Source organism: Schistocerca serialis, chromosome 6 (assembly GCF_023864345.2).
Source record: "Schistocerca serialis cubense isolate TAMUIC-IGC-003099 chromosome 6, iqSchSeri2.2, whole genome shotgun sequence".
Taxonomy (NCBI): Eukaryota; Metazoa; Arthropoda; class Insecta; order Orthoptera; family Acrididae; genus Schistocerca; species Schistocerca serialis.
In genome coordinates this window covers 317,136,952-317,157,161 of record NC_064643.1, presented here as the reverse complement: position 1 = coordinate 317,157,161, position 20,210 = coordinate 317,136,952, and the positions used below count along the sequence as shown (strand labels likewise).

The following is a 20,210-nucleotide window of genomic DNA, read 5'->3' as shown; positions in this document are numbered from 1 at the left end:
GATAAAATTTGAATTAATTATATGTTTGTGCATTCGTAGGCGGATAGCTAATGTTAGTTAACATTGAAATTTAAACAGTTTGGTTCTTTCAAAATATCTTAAATGTGTAATGAAGTAGGTTTGATCAGTGATAAATGTCGGCTTGGCAATAATTAAAACATTTTCTGCTAATAGAGGTAATCTTGTGTTCTATGGCTAGTGCCGGGATAAAATTCAGTAAAAATATTTAACAAAAAACCCACTGCATCTGGAAAGTGTATGCCAAGGCCGAATGATTTAAAGGACTCAATTCTCAACCTAATATTCTTAACCAGTTCATATGAGTTCACGTAAATATTATTTTTTCTTTAAATGTACGTAATTCTTAAGAAAGTAAAATTTTTTATTACCACACGAAAATAAGAGAGTGGTTCTACAACAAAGTTCGCACGAAAGAAAATTAACTTAAAAGCAAAAGATAAAATTTATTATTCTTCTTCAACGAAATTTCAAATCAATTCAATTCATTTCGACGATTTAGTTAAAAATGACTTCCTGTTTTTAATACTTTCGTCTTTTACTGTCTCTCTTTTCAACATCTCAAGAGTCGAGTGCTCGATACATATTGCTCATAGTAAGGCTACGAATTTGATGGGCACATTTCTTGGAAATAACCCCCTTTTTTTTAATTTGATATTAGTTTTCAATTTTCTTATTCTGTGGGTTGCCCCAGTGTAATTTTATTATGTTATTTGTTTTTGATATTACTGTTATTGCCTTTGGGTCCATTTCCTTGTTTCAGATTTTAATTAATTGTAACAGTTCTTGAATTTCGCCTTTTTCTGTTATTCAGGCACTTGTCGCAGTTTAACACATAGCTCTTATAAACTTCTTTAAATATATTGGCCATAATGTAAAGCTTCTTCCTTGATATTAATAAAAGGTTTAGCTTCTTCCTTGATATTAATAAAAGGTTTAATTTATAATCACTCACTGCTCAACCCAACCCTACCATCTCCTGTTATGTCACAACTTCAGCTACAATGTTCAACAGTCTGGCGATGCAGTATAAGTTCCTCTTTGCTGCTAGTTTTTGCACATTAGCAAGAGATGCTAGAAACTGAGACCTGCAGGGGTAACTTTGTGCCATGTTCTCATAATGGTTTAAGTCATTTTTCAATGATGTTTCTCATAATTTTTGGCCAAGTAAAGGAGAGAAAGTTGACACTGTGGGAATTAATGTAAAGAGAAAACAGCATCAGTGTCGCAGATTAACAATAAAAGAAATTTTATTCCCTTCATACCATACACTGAAAATCGAAATACGACTGATCTTGCTGTACATAATACTTTTGGAGAAAATACTACAAACATACAAAAAAGTCATAGGTTCTCATTCTTGAACCAGTTATGCTGATGATTTATTGGAGAAAACAACAAAGGTTAACATATTTGTTAGAATATGCATTACAAGAAATAATGAGGAGAAAATGCTTGATTGTAAAAGCAATTCAAATTAAGAACTGACCAAGAGTCAGTGAAGTTTTGCTAGACACACACAATTTTCAACATACACCAAGAGCTTCCATATCTCAGAAATCAGAGGAAAAAACCAAATTACAGCAGTGAAGATGAAACTAGTATTCTGTACCGAAGACAGCAGTAGTGGCATGACTATGGACAGTGAGACTGAAATGATCAGTACCAGAGACTCATGTCTTCTGCAGTAATCATGCATTATCTGTACTGTGTTACATAACTTACTTAACAGGGAATTACATAATTGTGCAGTATAAGGGAGAGCTGTACCCTGGGCAGACCAATGAAAATTCCTCAAAAAAGTTGTGACTTTTTGGAAGTAGTCAAAAGAAAGGGCTGAAATATTTTACACTTATTAAAACATTCTCTAAGAAATAGAAAACAAAACAGAGTTAAAGGCAAAAAACACGAGACTCTTGTATTCTTGAGTTAAGCTAACATATGCATAAATATTATAAACGTGTATGTATGTATGTATGTTCCATGTCTCCTCCTAAACCACTACACTGATTTCAATCAAATCTGTACACATATCACTAACTGTATGGAAAGAATCACTGTGAGGGTAAGAACCACATACCTCTCAAAGGGATGGGGATAGGGGGACAGAAAAGAAGCACTGCTCATGGCGAACAAATAGCTTGTCTATATCCAGCCAGCACTTGAGAATGAGAGCACCAGTGACTTTTATGCACAATTTAAAATATTTACAAGACTTTTTCTCACTGACATCGCCTACAAAATGATGAAATGAAGAAAAGTTTATCACTTATTACATTTTTGCTATTCATGCACTAAAACTGCCGCATCAAGCATGACATTTTAATTTATTACCTCTATACTGCTAACTCTATTCGCAACACTTTTGCAGACAGTATTTAAATATATCACTGAAGGTACCTGCAAAATTATATCATCGGACCACACATAGTTCAAGAGATATTATGTCATAAACACTAAGTTATGCGTAAACAAAATTTTAGGGCAAAAATCATTAGAGATGCAAGTCAAATATGTATACAGATATGTGTGGAATATGTTAAATACATGCGATGTGCGTATGCGGGCAAAGCCACGGGCAGAAAGCTCCTCCTAATCCCCTGTATTGGTTTCAACCAAACTTGGTATCCATATTACTATCTGAAAAGAAATACTGTGGGGTTAAGAACATGCAACCTTCTATTGGGGTGAGATTGATAATGTAGACAGAGAGAGGGGAAAGAGGAAATGGACACAGAGAGGGAAAGAGGAAATAGACAGAGAGTGGGGGAAAAGGAAATGGACACAGAAAGGAATAAGACGATGGACAGGAAGAACGTGGAGGAGGAGATGTACAAGGAGAAGGGAACAGGGAACAGACAAAGGAAATTGGAGGAAATTGACAAAGGGAATAGGAGAAAATGGAAAAAGGGAGGAGGAGGAGGAAATGTAGCATGGGAAGAGGAGAAATGGGCAAAATGAAGAGGAGGAGATGGACAGAGAGAGGGGAAGGAAGAGATGAACAAAGAAAGGAATGAGCTGATGGGCACAGACAGAGTGCAGGAGGAGATGGACAGGAGGCAGGGGGGAGGAAGAAATCAGCTAACAGAAGATTGGAACAAATACAACCCTGGGCAACACTGGATATTCTCAGCTAGTTGTAACAATATCTGATGAACAGAATAAAAAATAATTATATGGGAGTGTTCTTATTTTCTTCTTATAATGTTACCTCAAAGGTAGGGTAGCATTTGACCAATACTGTTTAACATTGTCAAACCCAAAAACAAGGCATTAGCACAAAGTCACTGTTGTTGTTTTCAGTCCAAAGGCTGGTCTGATGCAGCTCTCCATGCTGCTTTATCCAGTGCAAGCCTCTTTATCTCTGAATAACTACTGTAAGCTGCATTTTTCTGAATCTGATTACTGTATTCATCTCTTGGTTTCTCTATGATTTTTACCACCCACACTTCCATCCAATACTAAACTGGTAATCTCTTGACATCTCAGAATGATAAGACTATCAACCAATCCCTTCTTTTGCTCAAGTTTTGCAACAAATTCATCTCCCCAATTCTATTCAGTACCTCCTCATTAGTTACCTGACTGACCCATCTAATCTTAGGCATTCTTCTGAAGCATCACATTTCAAAAGCTATTCTCTTCTTGCCTTAACTGTATATTGTCCATGTTTCACTTCCATACATGGCAACACACCACACAAATACTTTCAGAAACGACTTCCTACCATTTAAATCTATACTCAAAGTTAACAAATTTCTCTTCTTCAGAAACGCTCTCCTTGCCATTGCCAGTCTACATTTTATAACCTCGCTACTTCGATCATCGTCAGTTATTTTTCTTCCCAAACAGAAAAACTCATTTACTACTTTAAGTCTCTCATTTCCTACTTTAATTCCCTCAGCATCACCTGATTTAATTAAACTACATTCCACTATCCTCGTTCTGCTTTTGTTGATGTTCATTTTATATTCTCCATTCAAGACACTGTCCATTCTGTTCAACTGCTCTTTCAAGTCCTTTGCTGCCCCTGAGAGAATTACAATGCCATAGGAAAATCTCAGAGGTTTTATTTCTTCTCTCTGGACTAATACCTAATCCAAACTTTTCTTTTGTTTCCTTTATTGCTTGCTCAATATAAAGGTGAATAACATCAGGGATAGGCTACAGCCCTGTCTCACTCCCTTCTCAATCACTGCTTCCCTTCTATGCCCCTCGTCTACATATGCCATAAATGTAGATTTGCCTTTCTTAAACTATCTTCTATGAGAAGCCGTATGTATAGTATTGCCTCACGGGTTCCTACATTTCTCTGGAATCCAAACTGATCTTCCCAGAGGTCGGCTTATACCAGTTTTTCCATTCTTCTGTAAAGGATTCATGTTAGTATTTTCCAAATGTGACTTATTAAACTGATAGGCCTGTAATTTTCATATCTGTTAGCACATGCTTTCCTTAGAATTGTAATTATTATATTCGTCATGAAGTCTGTTTGTATTCTGGTTGTCTCATACATCTGGCTGACCACATGGAAGAATTTTGTCGTGACTGGCTCTCCCACGGCTATCAGTAGTTCTAATGGAATGTTGTCTATTCCCGGGGACTTATTTCAATTTAAGTCTTTCAGTGCTTTGACAAATTCTTCATGCAGTATGATATCTCCCTTCTCATCTTCATCTACAACCTCTTGCATTTCCATAATATTGTCCTTAAATACATCTCCCCTGTAAAGACCATCTATATACTCCTTCCACCTTTCTGCTTTTTCTTCTTTTCTTAGGACTGGTTTGCTATCTGAGCTCTTGATGTTCATAGAGGTGGTTCTCTTTTTCGCAAAGGTCTCCTTGATCTTCCTGTATGCACCCTCCATCTTACCACAAGTGATATATGCTTGTACATCCTTACATTTGTTCTCTAGCCATTCCTGCTTAGCCATTTTGCACTTCCTGTCAATCTCATTTATTAGACATTTGTATTACCTTTCGCCTGCCTCATTTATCGCATTTTTATATTTTCTCCTTTCATCGACTAAATTCAATATTTCTTGTGTCACCCAAGGATTTCTACAAGCCCTCATCTTTTTACCTACTTGATCCTCTGCTGCCTTCACTATTTCGTCTCTCAAAGCTACCCATTCTTCTTCTACTGTATTCCTTTCCCTTGTTCTTGTCAATCATTCCCTAATGCTCACACTGAAACTCTCTGCAACCTCTGGTTCTTTCAGTTTATCCAGGTCCCATCTCCTTAAATTCCCTCCTTTTTGCAATTTCTTCAGTTTTAATCTGCAGTTCATAACCCATATATTGTGACCAGGGTCCACATCTGCCCCTGGAAATGTCTTACAATTTAAAACCTGGTTCCAAAATCTCTGTCTTACTATTATACGAGGGTTGGAACTTTAATAGTGGCAACTATTTATTTACAGCTCGTACAAAATAGATACGTGTTTCAAAGTTTTACTGACCTTCAAAGTAGTCCCAAGCATTGAGTATAACCCATTGCCAGTGATGTGGAAGTCGTAGGATACTCTTAGCGGTACTAGTTGTGTTGACAGTTCGAGCAGTGCGGTCTATTGCCCAACAAATTTGTACCAGTTCTGAAGTGAATGCTGTGAAGTGTTTCCTCCAGTTTAGAAATCAAGTTGAACTTACAAGGGCTTAATTAAGTCAGGGGAGTGCAGTAGGTGGTACAGCACTTATCAGCCCCATCAACCAAACAACTCTGTAACAGCTCGCACTGTACCTGCTTGAGCATTGTGCTGCAAAATAATGATCAGGTACTGCAGAAAGTGTCATCACTTCTGTCTCTAATCGGGTCGTAGGTTGTGTTCCAAAAATGAACAGCATAGAAAAAGAAGTGGTGACACTTTCTGCAGGATCTGAACATCATTTTACAGGACAGTGTGTGGATGCAAGCTGTTACTGATTTGTTTGACTGATGGGGCTGCTAGTGCTATACTGCCTATTGCACTCCCCTGACGTAAGCCCTCATTAAGTTCAACTCGATTTCTAAACTGAAGGAAACACTCCAGGGCATTTGCTTCAGAACTGCTACAGATTCGTCAGGCAAGACACCATGCCGCTCAAACTGTCAACACAACTGGCACTGGTAAGAGTATCCTACAACTTCCATATCGCTGACAACGGGTTATACACAATGATGATGACTACTCTGAAGGTCAGTAAAACTTTGAAACACGTATCTATTTTGTACGAGCTATAAATAAATAGTTGCCACAATTGAAATTCCAATCCTCATATAATCAATCTGAAACCTTCCTGTCTCTCCAGGTCTCATCCACATATACAATCTTCGTTCACAATTCTTAAACCTAGTATGACTTACGATCAAATTATGCTCTGTGCAAAATTCTACCAGACAGCTTCCTCTTTCATACCTTAACTATTTAAATAATTTCTTTTACCTCATCATACATTTCCTCAATCTCTTCCTCATCTGCGAAGCTAATTGGTATATAAATTTGTACTATTATTGTGGGTGTGGGCTTCGTGTCTATCTTGGCTACAATAAGGCGTTCACTACGCTGTTCATAGTAGGTTACCCATGTTCCTATTATCTTATTCATTATTAAACCTACTACTGCATTACCCCTATTTGATTTTGTATTTAAAACCCTATATTTACCTGACCAGAAGTCCTGTTCCTCCTGCCACCAAACTTCACTAATTCCCGCTATATCTAACATTAACCTGTCCATTTCTCTTTTTAAAATTTCTAACATACCTGCTCGATTAACGTGTCTGACATTTCACCCTCCGATCCTTAGAATGTCAGTTTTGCAGTTTTTTTTCTCCTGACGACATCCTCCTTAGTAGTCCCTGTCCAGATATCTGAAGGGGGACAATTTTACCTCTGGAATATTTTACCCAAGAGGATGCCGCCATCATTTAACCATACAGTGGAGCTGCGTGCCCTCAGGAAAAATTACGGCTGTAGTTTCCGCTTGCTTTCAGTTGTTCACAGTACCAACACAGCTAGGCCGTCTTGGTCGATGTTACAAGGCCAAATTAGTCAATCATCCAGACTGTTGCCCCTGAAACTACTGAAAAGGCTCCTGCCCCTCTTCAGGAACCACAAGTTTATCTGGCCTCTCAACAGATACCCCTCCATTGTGGTTGACCGTACAGTACGGCTATCTGTATCGCTGAAGCATGCAAGCCTCCCCACCAATGGCAATGTCCACAGTTCAATGGGGGAAGTCCGTGGAGATACAGACAGAGAATACTACACTGCAAGTATGCCCCTTCTGTCCCACACCATATGCTCCAATCATCGCCGTAACTGGTAACACTGGGGTAAGTCCACATTTGGATGCTGTTTCTGCTTCTGACTCTCCCTAGAACAATTATTTTCTTGGAGAAATATCACTGTCACTTCTTAACGTAACACTTGACATATTCATTTTATGCCACCCAGAATGAACATTACTGTGGCTAATAATCACCATCATCATACTTACACTAAGATGAAAATCTGGGCTGCATGTTCCACAGAAACCCAAAAGTGCGCGCTACAAACAAATACGACAAAGTGACGTTGTTCATTGGAGTGCTATGTGGTATAATGCCCTTCCCACTGTGCTTCATGCCATCACCTGCCTTCTTATATGCACACAGCACTTTACACTTTTGTTTAGTGGATGAGACATGGCCAATTTCTATATCAGTTCAGAATCTGAACTTAAATAAGTCTAGTTCAATGATTACAGTTGCATAAACAAATTTATTTCTTCTCCATGAATTTTAATACCTACTCCGAATTTTTCTTTTGTTTCCTTTACTGCTTGCTCAATATACAGATTGAACAACATCGGGGAGAGGCTACAACCCTGCCTCACTCCCTTCCCAACCACTGCTTCCCTTTCATGTCCCTCGACTCTTATAACTGCCATCTGGTTTCTGTACAAATTGTAAATAGCCTTTCGCTCCCTGTATTTTACCCCTGCCACCTTTAGAATTTGAAAGAGAGTATTCCAGTCAACATTGTCAAAAGCTTTCTCTAAGTCTACAAATACTAGAAACATAGGTTTGCCTTTCCTTAATCTTTCTTCTAAGATAAGTCGTAAGGTCAGTATTCCTCACGTGTTCCAGTGTTTCTACGGAATCCAAAATGATCTTCCCCGAGGTTGGCTTCTACTAGTTTTTCCATTCGTCTGTAAAGAATTCGTGTTAGTATTTTGTAGCTGTGACTTATTAAGCTGATAGTTCGGTAATTTTCACATCTGTCAACACCTGCTTTCTTTGGGATTGGAATTATTATATTCTTCTTGAAGTCTGAGGGAATTTCGCCTGTTTCATACATCTTGCTCACCAGATGGTAGAGTTTTGTCAGGACTGGCTCTCCCAGGGCCGTCAGTAGTTCCAATGGAATATTGTCTACTCCGGGGGCCTTGTTTCGACTCAGGTCTTTCAGTGCTCTGTCAAACTCTTCACGCAGTATCATATCTCCCATTTCATCTTCATCTACATCCTCTTCCATTTCCATAATATTGTCCTCAAGCACATCACCCTTGTATAGACCCTCTATATACTCCTTCCACCTTTCTGCTTTCCCTTCTTTGCTTACAACTGGGTTTCCATCTGAGCTCTTGATATTCACACAAGTCGTTCTCTTATCTCCAAAGGTCTCTTTAATTTTCCTGTAGGCGGTATCTATCTTACCCCTAGTGAGATAGGCCTCTACATCCTTACATTTGTCCTCTAGCCATCCCTGCTTAGCCATTTTGCACTTCCTGTCGATAATGGAATGTAGTCTAATTAAGTCGGGTGATGCTGAGGGAATTAGATTAGGAAATGAGGCACTTAAAGTAGTAAAGGAGTTTTGCTATTTGGGGAGCAAAATAACTGATGATGGTCGAAGTAGAGAGGATATAAAATGTAGACTGGCAATGGCAAGGAAAGCGTTTCTGAAGAAGAGAAATTTGTTAACATCCAGTATTGATTTAAGTGTCAGGAAGTCATTTCTGAAAGTATTCGTATGGAGTGTAGCCATGTATGGAAGTGAAACATGGACGATAAATAGTTTGGACAAGAAGAGAATAGAAGCTTTCGAAATGTGGTGCTAAAGAAGAATGCTGAAGATTAGATGGGTAGATCACATAACTAATGAGGAAGTATTGAATAGGATTGGGGAGAAGAGAAGTTTTGTGGCACAACTTGACCAGAAGAAGGGATCGGTTGGTGGGACATGTTCTGAGGCATCGAGGGATCACCAATTTAGTATTGGAGGGCAGCGTGGAGGGTAAAAATCGTAGAGGGAGACCAAGAGATGAATACACTAAGCAGATTCAGAAGGATGTAGGTTGCAGTAGGTACTGGGAGATGAAAAAGCTTGCACAGGATAGAGTAGCATGGAGAGCTGCATCAAACCAGTCTCAGGACTGAAGACCACAACAACAACAACAACAACAACAACAACAACAACAACAACTGTTTAGTGTATACTGATCACTGGAGAGAGACTTAAAAGCAGAAACTGAGCTGAATGTAGAGAATGTCATAGTATTTCCAGTTGCTAGCAGGACGCAGATGAATATTTTCTAAATCTCTCTGCACAGAAAGCATCATACACCAGTTTCTGTCACTCCACTCCAGAAGGTAGTAATATATCAGTTTTTGTTACCACAACTTCTTTCTTGGCGGTAAATTTCAGAAGCATTATATAAATAAAAACTTTTATATTTGTGTTGGGATATTGTCTGTCGAAAGAACAGATGATTTGCAAAAAAATTCCTATCCCACTTTTTTTTTTGTTTGGTCAACATTTCAGTGAGTAAGTAATAGCAAAGATTTTTTGTGCATAGGAAGAACTCCTACAGCCAAAATAGCCAATCAAGTGCAGATCTTCATACAAGCAACTGCCTGGGAGACTTCCTGGTTCACGCAGACAATTAATGAACCTGGCAATGTCTGACTACTGCTAAATATGAATGGGAAATGGATATATACATCCTAATGTCTTTCCCCCACATCTCTCTGCCCATCTCCTTCCACCTCTGTATGTCCATTTCCTTTCGCCGTCGCCCCCTGGCCCCTCTGTCCACCTCTTCTTCCCCCATCTCTCTGGCTTCAAGTCTTGTTTATTGTTATTACAAATGAAAACTTGATTGGGAATTAAAGTTGTTTAAAATGAATGGGTAAATCAGATGGGATCATTTGTATATGGGGTACGAGAGAGACCTCTCCAGCTGCTGAATCTGTCACAATAGTAGATCTGATGACAGTATTTTGCATAGTTTTATTCTGCAAATAGGTAGAATTACAATGTTTCAGATCCCAAAGCAATACTCTAATCATAAGCCGGTAAGTTATAAATATAGCTTTCCTGTTTTCTGTTAAAATAGAATGCAAGGAAGAAAACAAAACAGCACATTGATGTGTAAACCATTTTTTTAAGCTTATATACAGGGTGTTTCTGTAAGAACATGCAAAAATTTAACAGAACATAGAGGATGCTCTGAGGTCAGAGAAGCCAGCGTAAGCAGATAATAGGAATAAAATAACATTACTGTGTACTTTTTTATTTACATTAGATACAGTTAATCGCAAATACAGGGTGCGGCAGCATTCATAGTATGATATTAAAAACACACCATCAGGCAGTAACTGTAATTTATTTATTACTTCTTATGTTGATTAATAGTTAAAGGTATGCCATTTACTAATGTGTAAGTAAGTCATTGTCCATTGCGTGAATTGCTTTTTGAATATGCCTCCTGTCAAATGATGCCCCCTCTGCAGAACACATTTATCTAGGCGGCGTCGAAAGTTTTCCATAACAAGGCATAGCGTATTCCCTGGGACATTGCCGACAACAGTTCTGATGCGATCCTTCCTCAGGAATGGTGGTACAATGTGTTCAGAACACTTCTTGCTTCAGGTAGCCCCAAAGGAAAAAGTCTGCACATGAAAGGTCAGGTGAACGAGGCGCCCACGAAATGTCACGAAAACAGGAAATTACTCTACCGGGAAATGTCTGTCACGAGAAATACATGCAAATTCTGGATGTATGCGAGGTAGATCCGTCTTGTTGAAACCATAATTGTTCCACATCCACATCGCCCATACCTAACTGGGGAAGAACAAAGTCTTGCAGCATCTTTAGGTAGCATTCACTGGTGACAGTTACAGCCACACCGCTGTCATCCCCAAAGAAGTAAGGGCCAATAATCCCAAAGGAAGCAACTCCACACCACATTGTGACACAAGAACTGTGCAAGGGCTTGATGTGCAGTTCACGTGGGTTTACACCACTCCAATAATGCGCAGTCTGTTTATTCACAGAGCCACATAACTCCAAATGAGCTTCATCTGACATCAGGATGGTGTGCAACATTTGTGGATTTTGGCAAAGGAGATCACCCACAGTAAGCAGAATGTTTTGCGTGAAACCCAATCGCGAGGCCTAATTTCCTGAACAAACTGCAGCTTATATGGGTGAAAATGGAGATCTTTGGGCAATATTCTCCTGAACAAGCGATCGGACATATTCACAGCTTGTGCTTGACGATGAGCAGATCTTTTTGGGCTACGCAATAGTGCAGCATGAACATTTTCCATGGTTTCTGGTGTCCACACAGTTCTTTCACTTCTTTCCAGTTTGCCATTGCAAACAGCACATGTAGTTTGAAATGCATGTACCCACCTCACAACGGTCTGTTCATTCAGAACTTTCCCATGACGTTCCAAGTTGAAATGTTGCCGGAATAGATGCTGGGTAGCAATAACAGAGTTGTTATTTTTTAAATAACTTTCAACAGCAAAGGCACGATGCTGTGCACTCCACCGCTCCATATCACTGTCACACTCTAAATGGCCGCTCATTAGTACACGAATGCGGCACGAGCTGGCGCACATTCCTGCAGTATGTCATTGTACTATGCAAGTCAAATTACACTATGAATGCCATACATGACTTCAGATATCACCATAGGAAATCATCAACAAGATTCAGGTCAGGTGACCTTTCAGGCCACGGAATAGGACCTCCCCTTCCAATCCAGCGACCAATAAATACAGCATTCAGACGATTGCAGACCTCCACAGTGAAGTGAAGCGGTGCACTGTTATTTTGTATCCACATCTTCTCATGAAGAGCCAAGGGTATATTCTCCAACAACTCAGGTAGAACTCTTTGCACGAACCTCAAATACAGGTAGCCATTCAGACAGCAAAACGTACCTGATGGTGTGACTCTAGTACAGCGCGGAGATTTTCCTCATCCCACACATCCTGCTGTTCGAAATACCATCACAATTAAATGATGCCTTGTCAGTAAACAGCATGATTTTGAGGAAATCTAGTCGATCAATCCATTGCTGAAGCAACCACTGGCACAATGTGAAGCTCAGTGTAAAGTCGGTCACAAGCATTGCATTGACTCGTTATGGGTGATATGGGTATAATTGTTGTTCGTGGGGTACTCGCCACATGCTAGTATGTGCAGCACCCATCTCACGTGCAATACGACAAGTATTTACGGTGGGCTCCGCTGCAACACATTCCAGCACCTCCTCTTTAGAATCAGGTGTGCGAGTGGCCTCATATTGCCAGGTCTCTCGTTTCTTCTTTCCAATGAACCAGTCTCCCACCTTTGATGATCAAGAGAAAAACTGTCATTGTGATGGATGACACCTGATAAGAAATCGTTCCCTGTACAGCCTTTCAGCAGCAAGAGCATAGCAGCAAACTTCCCCATACATAAGATGCACATCACAGAGTTCTGCAAAACTGTACCGGTACTGCTCCACCATGTTGGACTGTACGTCTCTGAATAGCACTGAGTAATGAATAGGTCTTTTGTTGATTTATAACATGCTCTGTCATATGATACAACAGAGCCACCTTATGGACAAGTAAAGCAAATGTAACCTGCATCATGGCTTCCTAGTAATCAGGCTCATCCTCCTAGTTTCCTTCCAGGAAATAAAGTGTGTACATGTAAATAAACAGCACAATATGTACAAACTTGTATGTATGTTAGTAGTAAATAAACTGGAAAACAGTAATGCTAGACAACATGGTAGACAAGTTTACTTCCGTATCTCTTTAAGCTGGCTTCTCTGACTGCAGGTTCCCTCCCTCAAATAGTTCAGTGGTGCATTCTCTATTACTGTTACATTTTTGCGCACTCTTACAGAAATGATCTGTGTAAACAATTATGATTAAGAGGACTGATTACTTATTTATCTTTTGGTACATAAAGTAAATAATGTCTCACCCTGTTGCTGTCAAAGTGAACAACTATTGCTTCAACAGAAACAGCAAAATCTTCACTGCCCAAGGTTTTCTTCTCAACAGCACACAGGTTTACATCTGCTGTGTAGTACTTTGTATCTATATGCCAGGGATATGCCTTTATCCCATCTTCCACTTCTGTATAGTCTGGAAGTTCCTCTACACCCAGAATTGCTGAAAAATGTGAAAGCAAAGTGAAACTATAACAGTGTTTTGAGAAAGATAAAAGACAATGCATGTATGCATTTTTTTCACTTCAACTGCAGCTCACTGAATGTAAATATTACAAATTTTGTAACATACATTAAGATGTGAGCTGTCAATGACAATATCTGTTTGACAAAGCAACTCCCAAATGCAATTAGTTACAACTGAAGCAAAATTGGAATAATGTCTTATGATAAAGGAGCAAAATTGAAAATAATATATTATGACACGGGCTATCGTCTAGGTGAACTAAATTATATAAATCGTACATCCTACCAAATACTTTTTTACTCAGTGGCCACTCATTAAAATTATACGAATAAAATGGTATAGCATTTCTACAGCGGTTAATTTTGATTTATAGTGTGAATGTTTATGATTAGTTAACGTAGTGGCTTGCTTGTGAAGTCCAAGAAAAGCTACTGATCCCGGTTTGCAAGTGGCCATGTAAGAAACACAACTTAAGTCGCCACAAATAGCAAATGATCATAATGTCACATTGCAATCTCTTTAAGGAGAAATGCGAAGCTGAATACGAATACACAATAAGGAAGCCACCTAAAAGTAAGCACAAACCCTACAACGTTTTAATACCCATGAGTAACGCAGCTCTGCAATATGTTAGCAAACATTTTAACCTATCAGTTTTTGTTCATATTTCGTGGACTGTAATTGCGAGTATCCTCTCTACAACGTGAAATTATATGATATTTAGGGGAATCAAAGTAAGATGCATTAACAAATATGAACGAAAAACAAACTCATAACCACAATCAAGACAGCTATTAGGACTTGGGGAACTTCGAATATTGAAACAGTACAAGAGCAGCTCTTGATGATTTCATGATATTTTACGAACTTTTAGTCAGCAAACATTTATTAAATTTCATGTTATTGACCCCACATCGACAATAATACGAAATGTAAACTTACATTTTATTATATCTTCTGGGTGTGTGCTAGTGCAGCTGGCTATTACTGCACATGGGCGAGACTCCATTGTTTAAATATTTATGAAATCTTTTCTTAACTGACAAATATAAAAGCAATTCTGTCGCTCCAAATTGATTACTCTGTCAACAGGCAATGATAGTACCAAACTCTAAACCCCGAAATACGCACCACATATTGACTCCTGTCACCTTACAGTATGTGTCATTTTGTGTCACGGCACCAACACATTCCGGATTAGTGCATATTTCCTTTAAGTTATGCTTGCCTATGATACTTTATTTCCTATTAAATGACAAAATATGATATGCATAATTATCTCTGAATGTTTGTTTGTTGCAAGATGGTACGCTGTGTGTGATATTAATGTTTTGTAGAATCGCAGTAGATATTCGTTTGTTGACGGGTTCTGACGTGAGCAGTTGGAGTTTGTTGTCGTGGCTGTGGTAGCAAAAGTTTATACAAATTAAAGAAAATGTCAACGTTACAAACTGTGCTGGGTAAATTTTACGTGGAATATGCTAACAACACACCCAAGAAGTTGAAAATAATTGATGCGTACTTGCTATACATATTCCTAACCGGCGTTATTCAGTTCGTGTACTGCTGCTTAGTGGGCACATTTCCATTCAATTCCTTCTTAAGTGGATTTATTTCATGCGTGAGCTGTTTCGTCTTAGGAGGTAGGTGTATTCGTTGGTAAGCTCTTATAGTCTGTTAAGAATTTTAGGCCTGTGTAGTAGATAACCATATAACTCCCATTTGTAGCATTGTAGGCACGTGTTCGTCCAATTTTGAGATGAAAGCACTCTATAGGGCGCACTGTAGACGGAGGACTATCACTGTATGTCTTGTGTTCGTTTCAGATTTTAGTCGTGTAGTGCTGTTTAGTCGAAGATTATGTGGCATTGCTGGTAGAAGACTGCCAGTGTTGATTTAATATTTTAATACTTTTAAGTTGCCGGGGGCCCAATTTCTGGCTCGGATTAGGGGAAAAATATCTTCATTTCTGAGGACAAATTGAAGTATCATTAGGTGGGTGTTACGTTAGACAGTCCCATGTTAACACTTAATTTGTACTGGAAGAATTGGTGATTCTTGCTGACTTTTGATCAGGTATGATTCACAAATTCAGTGCACTCTTTTTCCATAAACTACGAAGATTGCAAAGACGTGATTGCCAGACGTAGGAGGGAAGTAGCATATGAATGTTTTTTCCCTGTTTTAATGGCTGTGTGTTTGCAGTGCTCTTGCACTATGGAGGAAGAGTGAGGCTTGCACTAGGGAGAGGGAGTGAAGACACACTGAAAACTATCCATTTCCTTAATTTTCAGTCTTTAGTTCTAAGTGTACCTGTTACCATTGAGGCCCATTTTTTATTATTCTTTTATTTATTTTCCCTTAGTAATGTTAATGTCTTCTCTTTTTGCTTCTCAGTGTTTATAGACCTACTTAAATTACTCGTGCACTCTTCACAAAGATAAGTGGTTGTTGGGTGAAAGGTGTACTTCATTTCACTTTATAACATATACGCATTAATACAATACTTGACATTTCTTACTCGGTGATCTTCATCGTAGGGAATGTATGAGGCCAGCATTTCATAGAAATGCAAAGCATTTTCATGTGTAACAACATTCAGGCATTCTTGGTGAAGATATTTGAATTGTCCATATTAAACAGTAATGTGGTTCTTAGCAAGGGTGTCAGTAACATTACAGTTGTCACAGTACTTCATAGAGTTCTCATCTGCATGTAGTTACGTTTTGATATTTTGCATAAAAAAATCATGACATATTAGCAAATTCATTGTTTTTTCTAATAAGCGAAACTCCTTGCTGTAATATCAGCTGGCATAAGTAGTGTGTATTAGGGTCTAAATTATTTTTCACTATATCAGATTGTTGTTTTGCTTTTCAGTTTGTCTGCGACTACAAGTCAACCCTCAGAACAAGAGCCAGTTCTATGGAATAAGTCCCGAAAGGGGCTTCGCGGACTTCCTCTTCGCGCACATCATTCTTCATCTTGTAGTTATGAATTTCATTGGATAGCTGTGGCACAAATTTCTATGGCATTTTTGATGTTTTTCAAAAATTGTTTTAAAATGATTGCTAAATAAATTTGATATTTGTTTGTCTTAACCATATTTTAATTGTTTGTTTTGATTACTGTGGTTTCGAAACAGGCATATGAATTAAGCTTCATAGGAAATTCCTATTATTACAGGGCCTAATGTACATCAGGGTTCCTTCATTACTAGTGTGGCTCCATTGTAGTTGGTATTAATTTTACAGTGTGATACCCATAAGGGCTTCATTCACTTATCAGATGTCGGAGAAATAAATGGTTTTGAACCCCACACTTCAGTCAGAGATGTAACAAACCAGTTTTTGAAAGTGTTAACATTGAAGCATAGTTTTGGCTATCATAGCTTTTATAACAGCTCAAAATAAAATGGCAGGAGGTTACTTTAAAATTAACCTAATTCCTTTTCCAGCTCGTGACAGATCTGAGGAAATCTGATTATATAATAACCTTGGTGATGACTTGCTATTAAACACTTTTTAAAAGAAAAATTTGAATAATAGCCAATTATCAACATCAAAAGTGATTAACTGCAAAAGAATGCTTGTATAATTTGCCTAATACATGTCATTTCCCTTTGGAGAGATGTTTACAGTACCTGAATGTATTATTTAGTCAGCTGCATCAACTTAAAGAAATATTTAATTTCCCAATAATTAAAGTTAAGAGACAGCAACAGCTTACAGTGCGTAAGTAAATCATCCAAAAACTTAATATAAACTATTAAAAGCTTTGAATTTCTAATTTTTTCCTATTTAATGTCTTTTTCTCTTGTCATATTGTGGAATAGTCAAAATAGCAACTCTTAGAAGACAGCCAGGATTTTGTCGAGGGAGGGGGGGTCAGATTTGTTAAAGAGGATCGTACAATGACACATTTTTCATTTATTATGAAAATTTTCATAAGAACAATAAACCATTTTATTAGAAATTGCTCTCTTAGTTTTCACCAAGCAGAGATATAATCTCATTAGTTGGAAGTGCTGTACATTGGCAAACCACCAGGAAGCAGTCGTGCTCCAATTTCCCTTCACCATCCTAGGTCATTTTACACCCTTTTTCTTTCAGTGTGGAGTTGAGCTGAGGAAGTGATCTGGAATGCACAAGCACTAATTTTTTTTGGTGCACCATAATTATTAACAACAGGACTTTTGGAACAGACAGAGAAACTGGGATAATTTCTGGTGGCAAAAATGCAAATGATCTGGAATTATTCATCCTTACACTTTCCCAAATTTCCTCATTTAAGTATGCATCTGCCTCTACTTGCAATGTAAGAAAGATCATTTTTTGCACGAGAGAATATCCCAGCAGATAAATGCATGAGCCTAAATGCGAAGCGTTTGGATTATTAATTATTTATCATATGGCTTTTAGTGCTGTGAGTCTCCAAAGAGATGCTTGGCTCATCTTCAGTGCAACTCTATTCATTTAAGCAGAGGGGCTGCAGCTTTATGGGACTTGGGATCCATCAGGAAATAAAGGTGTTTGCAAAGAACTGGCTGTGGCATGTAGTAAAGGGACCAACCTCACCATTTGCCTAAAGTTAAATGGGAAACCACTGAAAATCATTTTCGAGATTGGCAGTGGATGGACTTGAGCCACGTAGTCTCCCAAATCCAGGAATTGCCAGCTCAGTGACTCAACATGCAGAGCTACCCAAAGTCAGTGGAGAATTTGGTAAAATGGGTTGTTGTACTTTGTTTTAAACTAAAATAAAATGCATTACAACAACAGATTAAGTTCTGACATTGCATTTTTTCCTTTAACTGTGTACATTTGGTCTTTCGATAGTGTATGAATGCCTGCTAATTTTAAGATTTAACACAGCATGGAATTGATAGCTTCAATTATTTACAAGAGCGTAAATATATTTTGGACTAAAGGTTGAGGGAGGGACGAAGGGTGCTGTTGGCTTACGACGAATCCAAGCAACCCACTGAAAAAATCTTTTAGAAACAAGCTATAGAATGTGCTGTCATCACATATCCCACCCGCTCTCCCCAAATCCCTCCCCATCATTCCACATCAGAACTGGTTTCGTAACTGGGTAACCAGATTTGGTGATATTTTGCCATTTCGGCTATTAATAATAGGATATTGAGCAAATTTGTCAAAGAAATGTAACCATCACCATTTGGGCAATATTTTTGTTGATCAATGCAATCTCTGTGTGACGCAGCCAAATCCAAGCGTATTTTTGTGCACTGATTTTAATTTAATGCCATTTGTTATGATATTTACTGCGTTGCTGCCTTGTGAAATACTGAAATATTGCAACCCCAAAGTTCTACCAGCCTCCAAATAACAACTCAGTGCTAACATCAAACTGCTGGTAATTAGGCTATTTTAGTAGTGCATACATGTTTTTAAGTTACCATAATGCTAGCGGATGAACAAAATCAGTTTCCTCCTTTCTTCTTACAAACTTATCCATAATTAGAAACTATAACAACAGCACACAACAGAAAATCAATAAATAGTAGCACTCACATTGAATTCAATTACAAATAAGGACTGAACTGATTAAAATAACAACAATTGAGCTCAAATAAGGCCAAAAATGATTTTGGATAAAACAGGATTGGATAATAGCTAATAGTGCTGTGGATATATGGATAGTTTGTGTCCCTTATTTGTCATATGATGAAAATAGCCCAATCACCTGTCCCCCTCCCCCATTGTCTATATCCTTGGCCCATCAACCCTTCCTTTTTGTACCTCCCAATGGCAAGCCTTCTCTTTTAACACAACATTAAATGCAAGAAATTGTTATACTGTCATTCCTACCACAGCCAATGTCCAAGTAGTTATTATCGAAACAATGATTAGTGAGTGGACATCTCCATTTACAAGCACACTTCACAAGTCACCGTGTGGTGCATGGCGTGGGTATCACATACCACTACTTGTCATTTCATTCACAAATAGTGCAGGAAAAACAGTTGTCTTACGAGCCTCTGTATGAGCCCTAGTTTCTTGCAGCTTATCTTTGTAGTCCTTACACAAAATTTACATTGGCAGCGGTATAATCATTCTGTAGTCGCATCAAGTGCTAGTTCTCTAAATTTCCCCAATAGTCCCACAGGGAAAGAGCATCATCTTCCCTCTATAGATTCCCATTTGAGTTCATGAATTATTTCTCTAATACTTGGGTGTTAGGCCTAATCGAATCTCTAAATCAGAATAAGGATTTGACTACTGCTCCAACCCAACCAAAGTCATTATCAAAGAATCCTTGTTTTATATTCAGGCAATGCCCACAGAGTGTAATTGCAAATGCAAGGTGCTATTGGAACTCTAGGATCTTATACAAGAGTCACCGAGTTAGGTTCAAATGGATGTAGTGTGCAGTTGTTCGCTCTTATGAAAATAATGGCCTAGTGTGAAGATTTGCTTGCATCAGACTAGTATTAGAACTGATGATAAAGTGTCGTTACATATCAATTGACCCAGGGACAATGCTGGAGCTGTGCATGGTTGTCCATAAAAGTAAAGAGGGAAGTACACGAGTTAAGTGTGTTTCACTTTGGTGACTCAGTTTTGGAGAAGGCAAGAAAGTAAATACAGATAGTCAAGTCATACTGTCCCTCACTAACAAGGAAGAAAGTGGGACTAGCCAAAAGTGACACTACATGCATGCTCAGCCAGCCAATACTAACGCATTTATTGAGGTTTTCCAAATCTAGACACC

The 20,210-nt window shown here is 38.4% G+C and overlaps 1 protein-coding gene across 1 annotated transcript in view; it reads right to left on the bottom strand.

Annotated features, from left to right (window-relative positions):
* The window catches only part of LOC126483884 (alpha- and gamma-adaptin-binding protein p34-like), an 83,476-nt gene extending 68,748 nt beyond the window's left edge, over window positions 1-14,728 (bottom strand). The window contains exons 1-2 of the mRNA XM_050107141.1: window positions 14,415-14,728; window positions 13,258-13,448 (exon numbers count right to left, since the gene is read on the bottom strand). Coding sequence (XP_049963098.1) covers window positions 13,258-13,448; window positions 14,415-14,481 — 258 coding nt within the window. The 5' untranslated portion in view covers window positions 14,482-14,728. The remainder of the gene's footprint in view (window positions 1-13,257; window positions 13,449-14,414) is intronic.
* Between the last annotated feature and the right edge of the window lie 5,482 nt (window positions 14,729-20,210).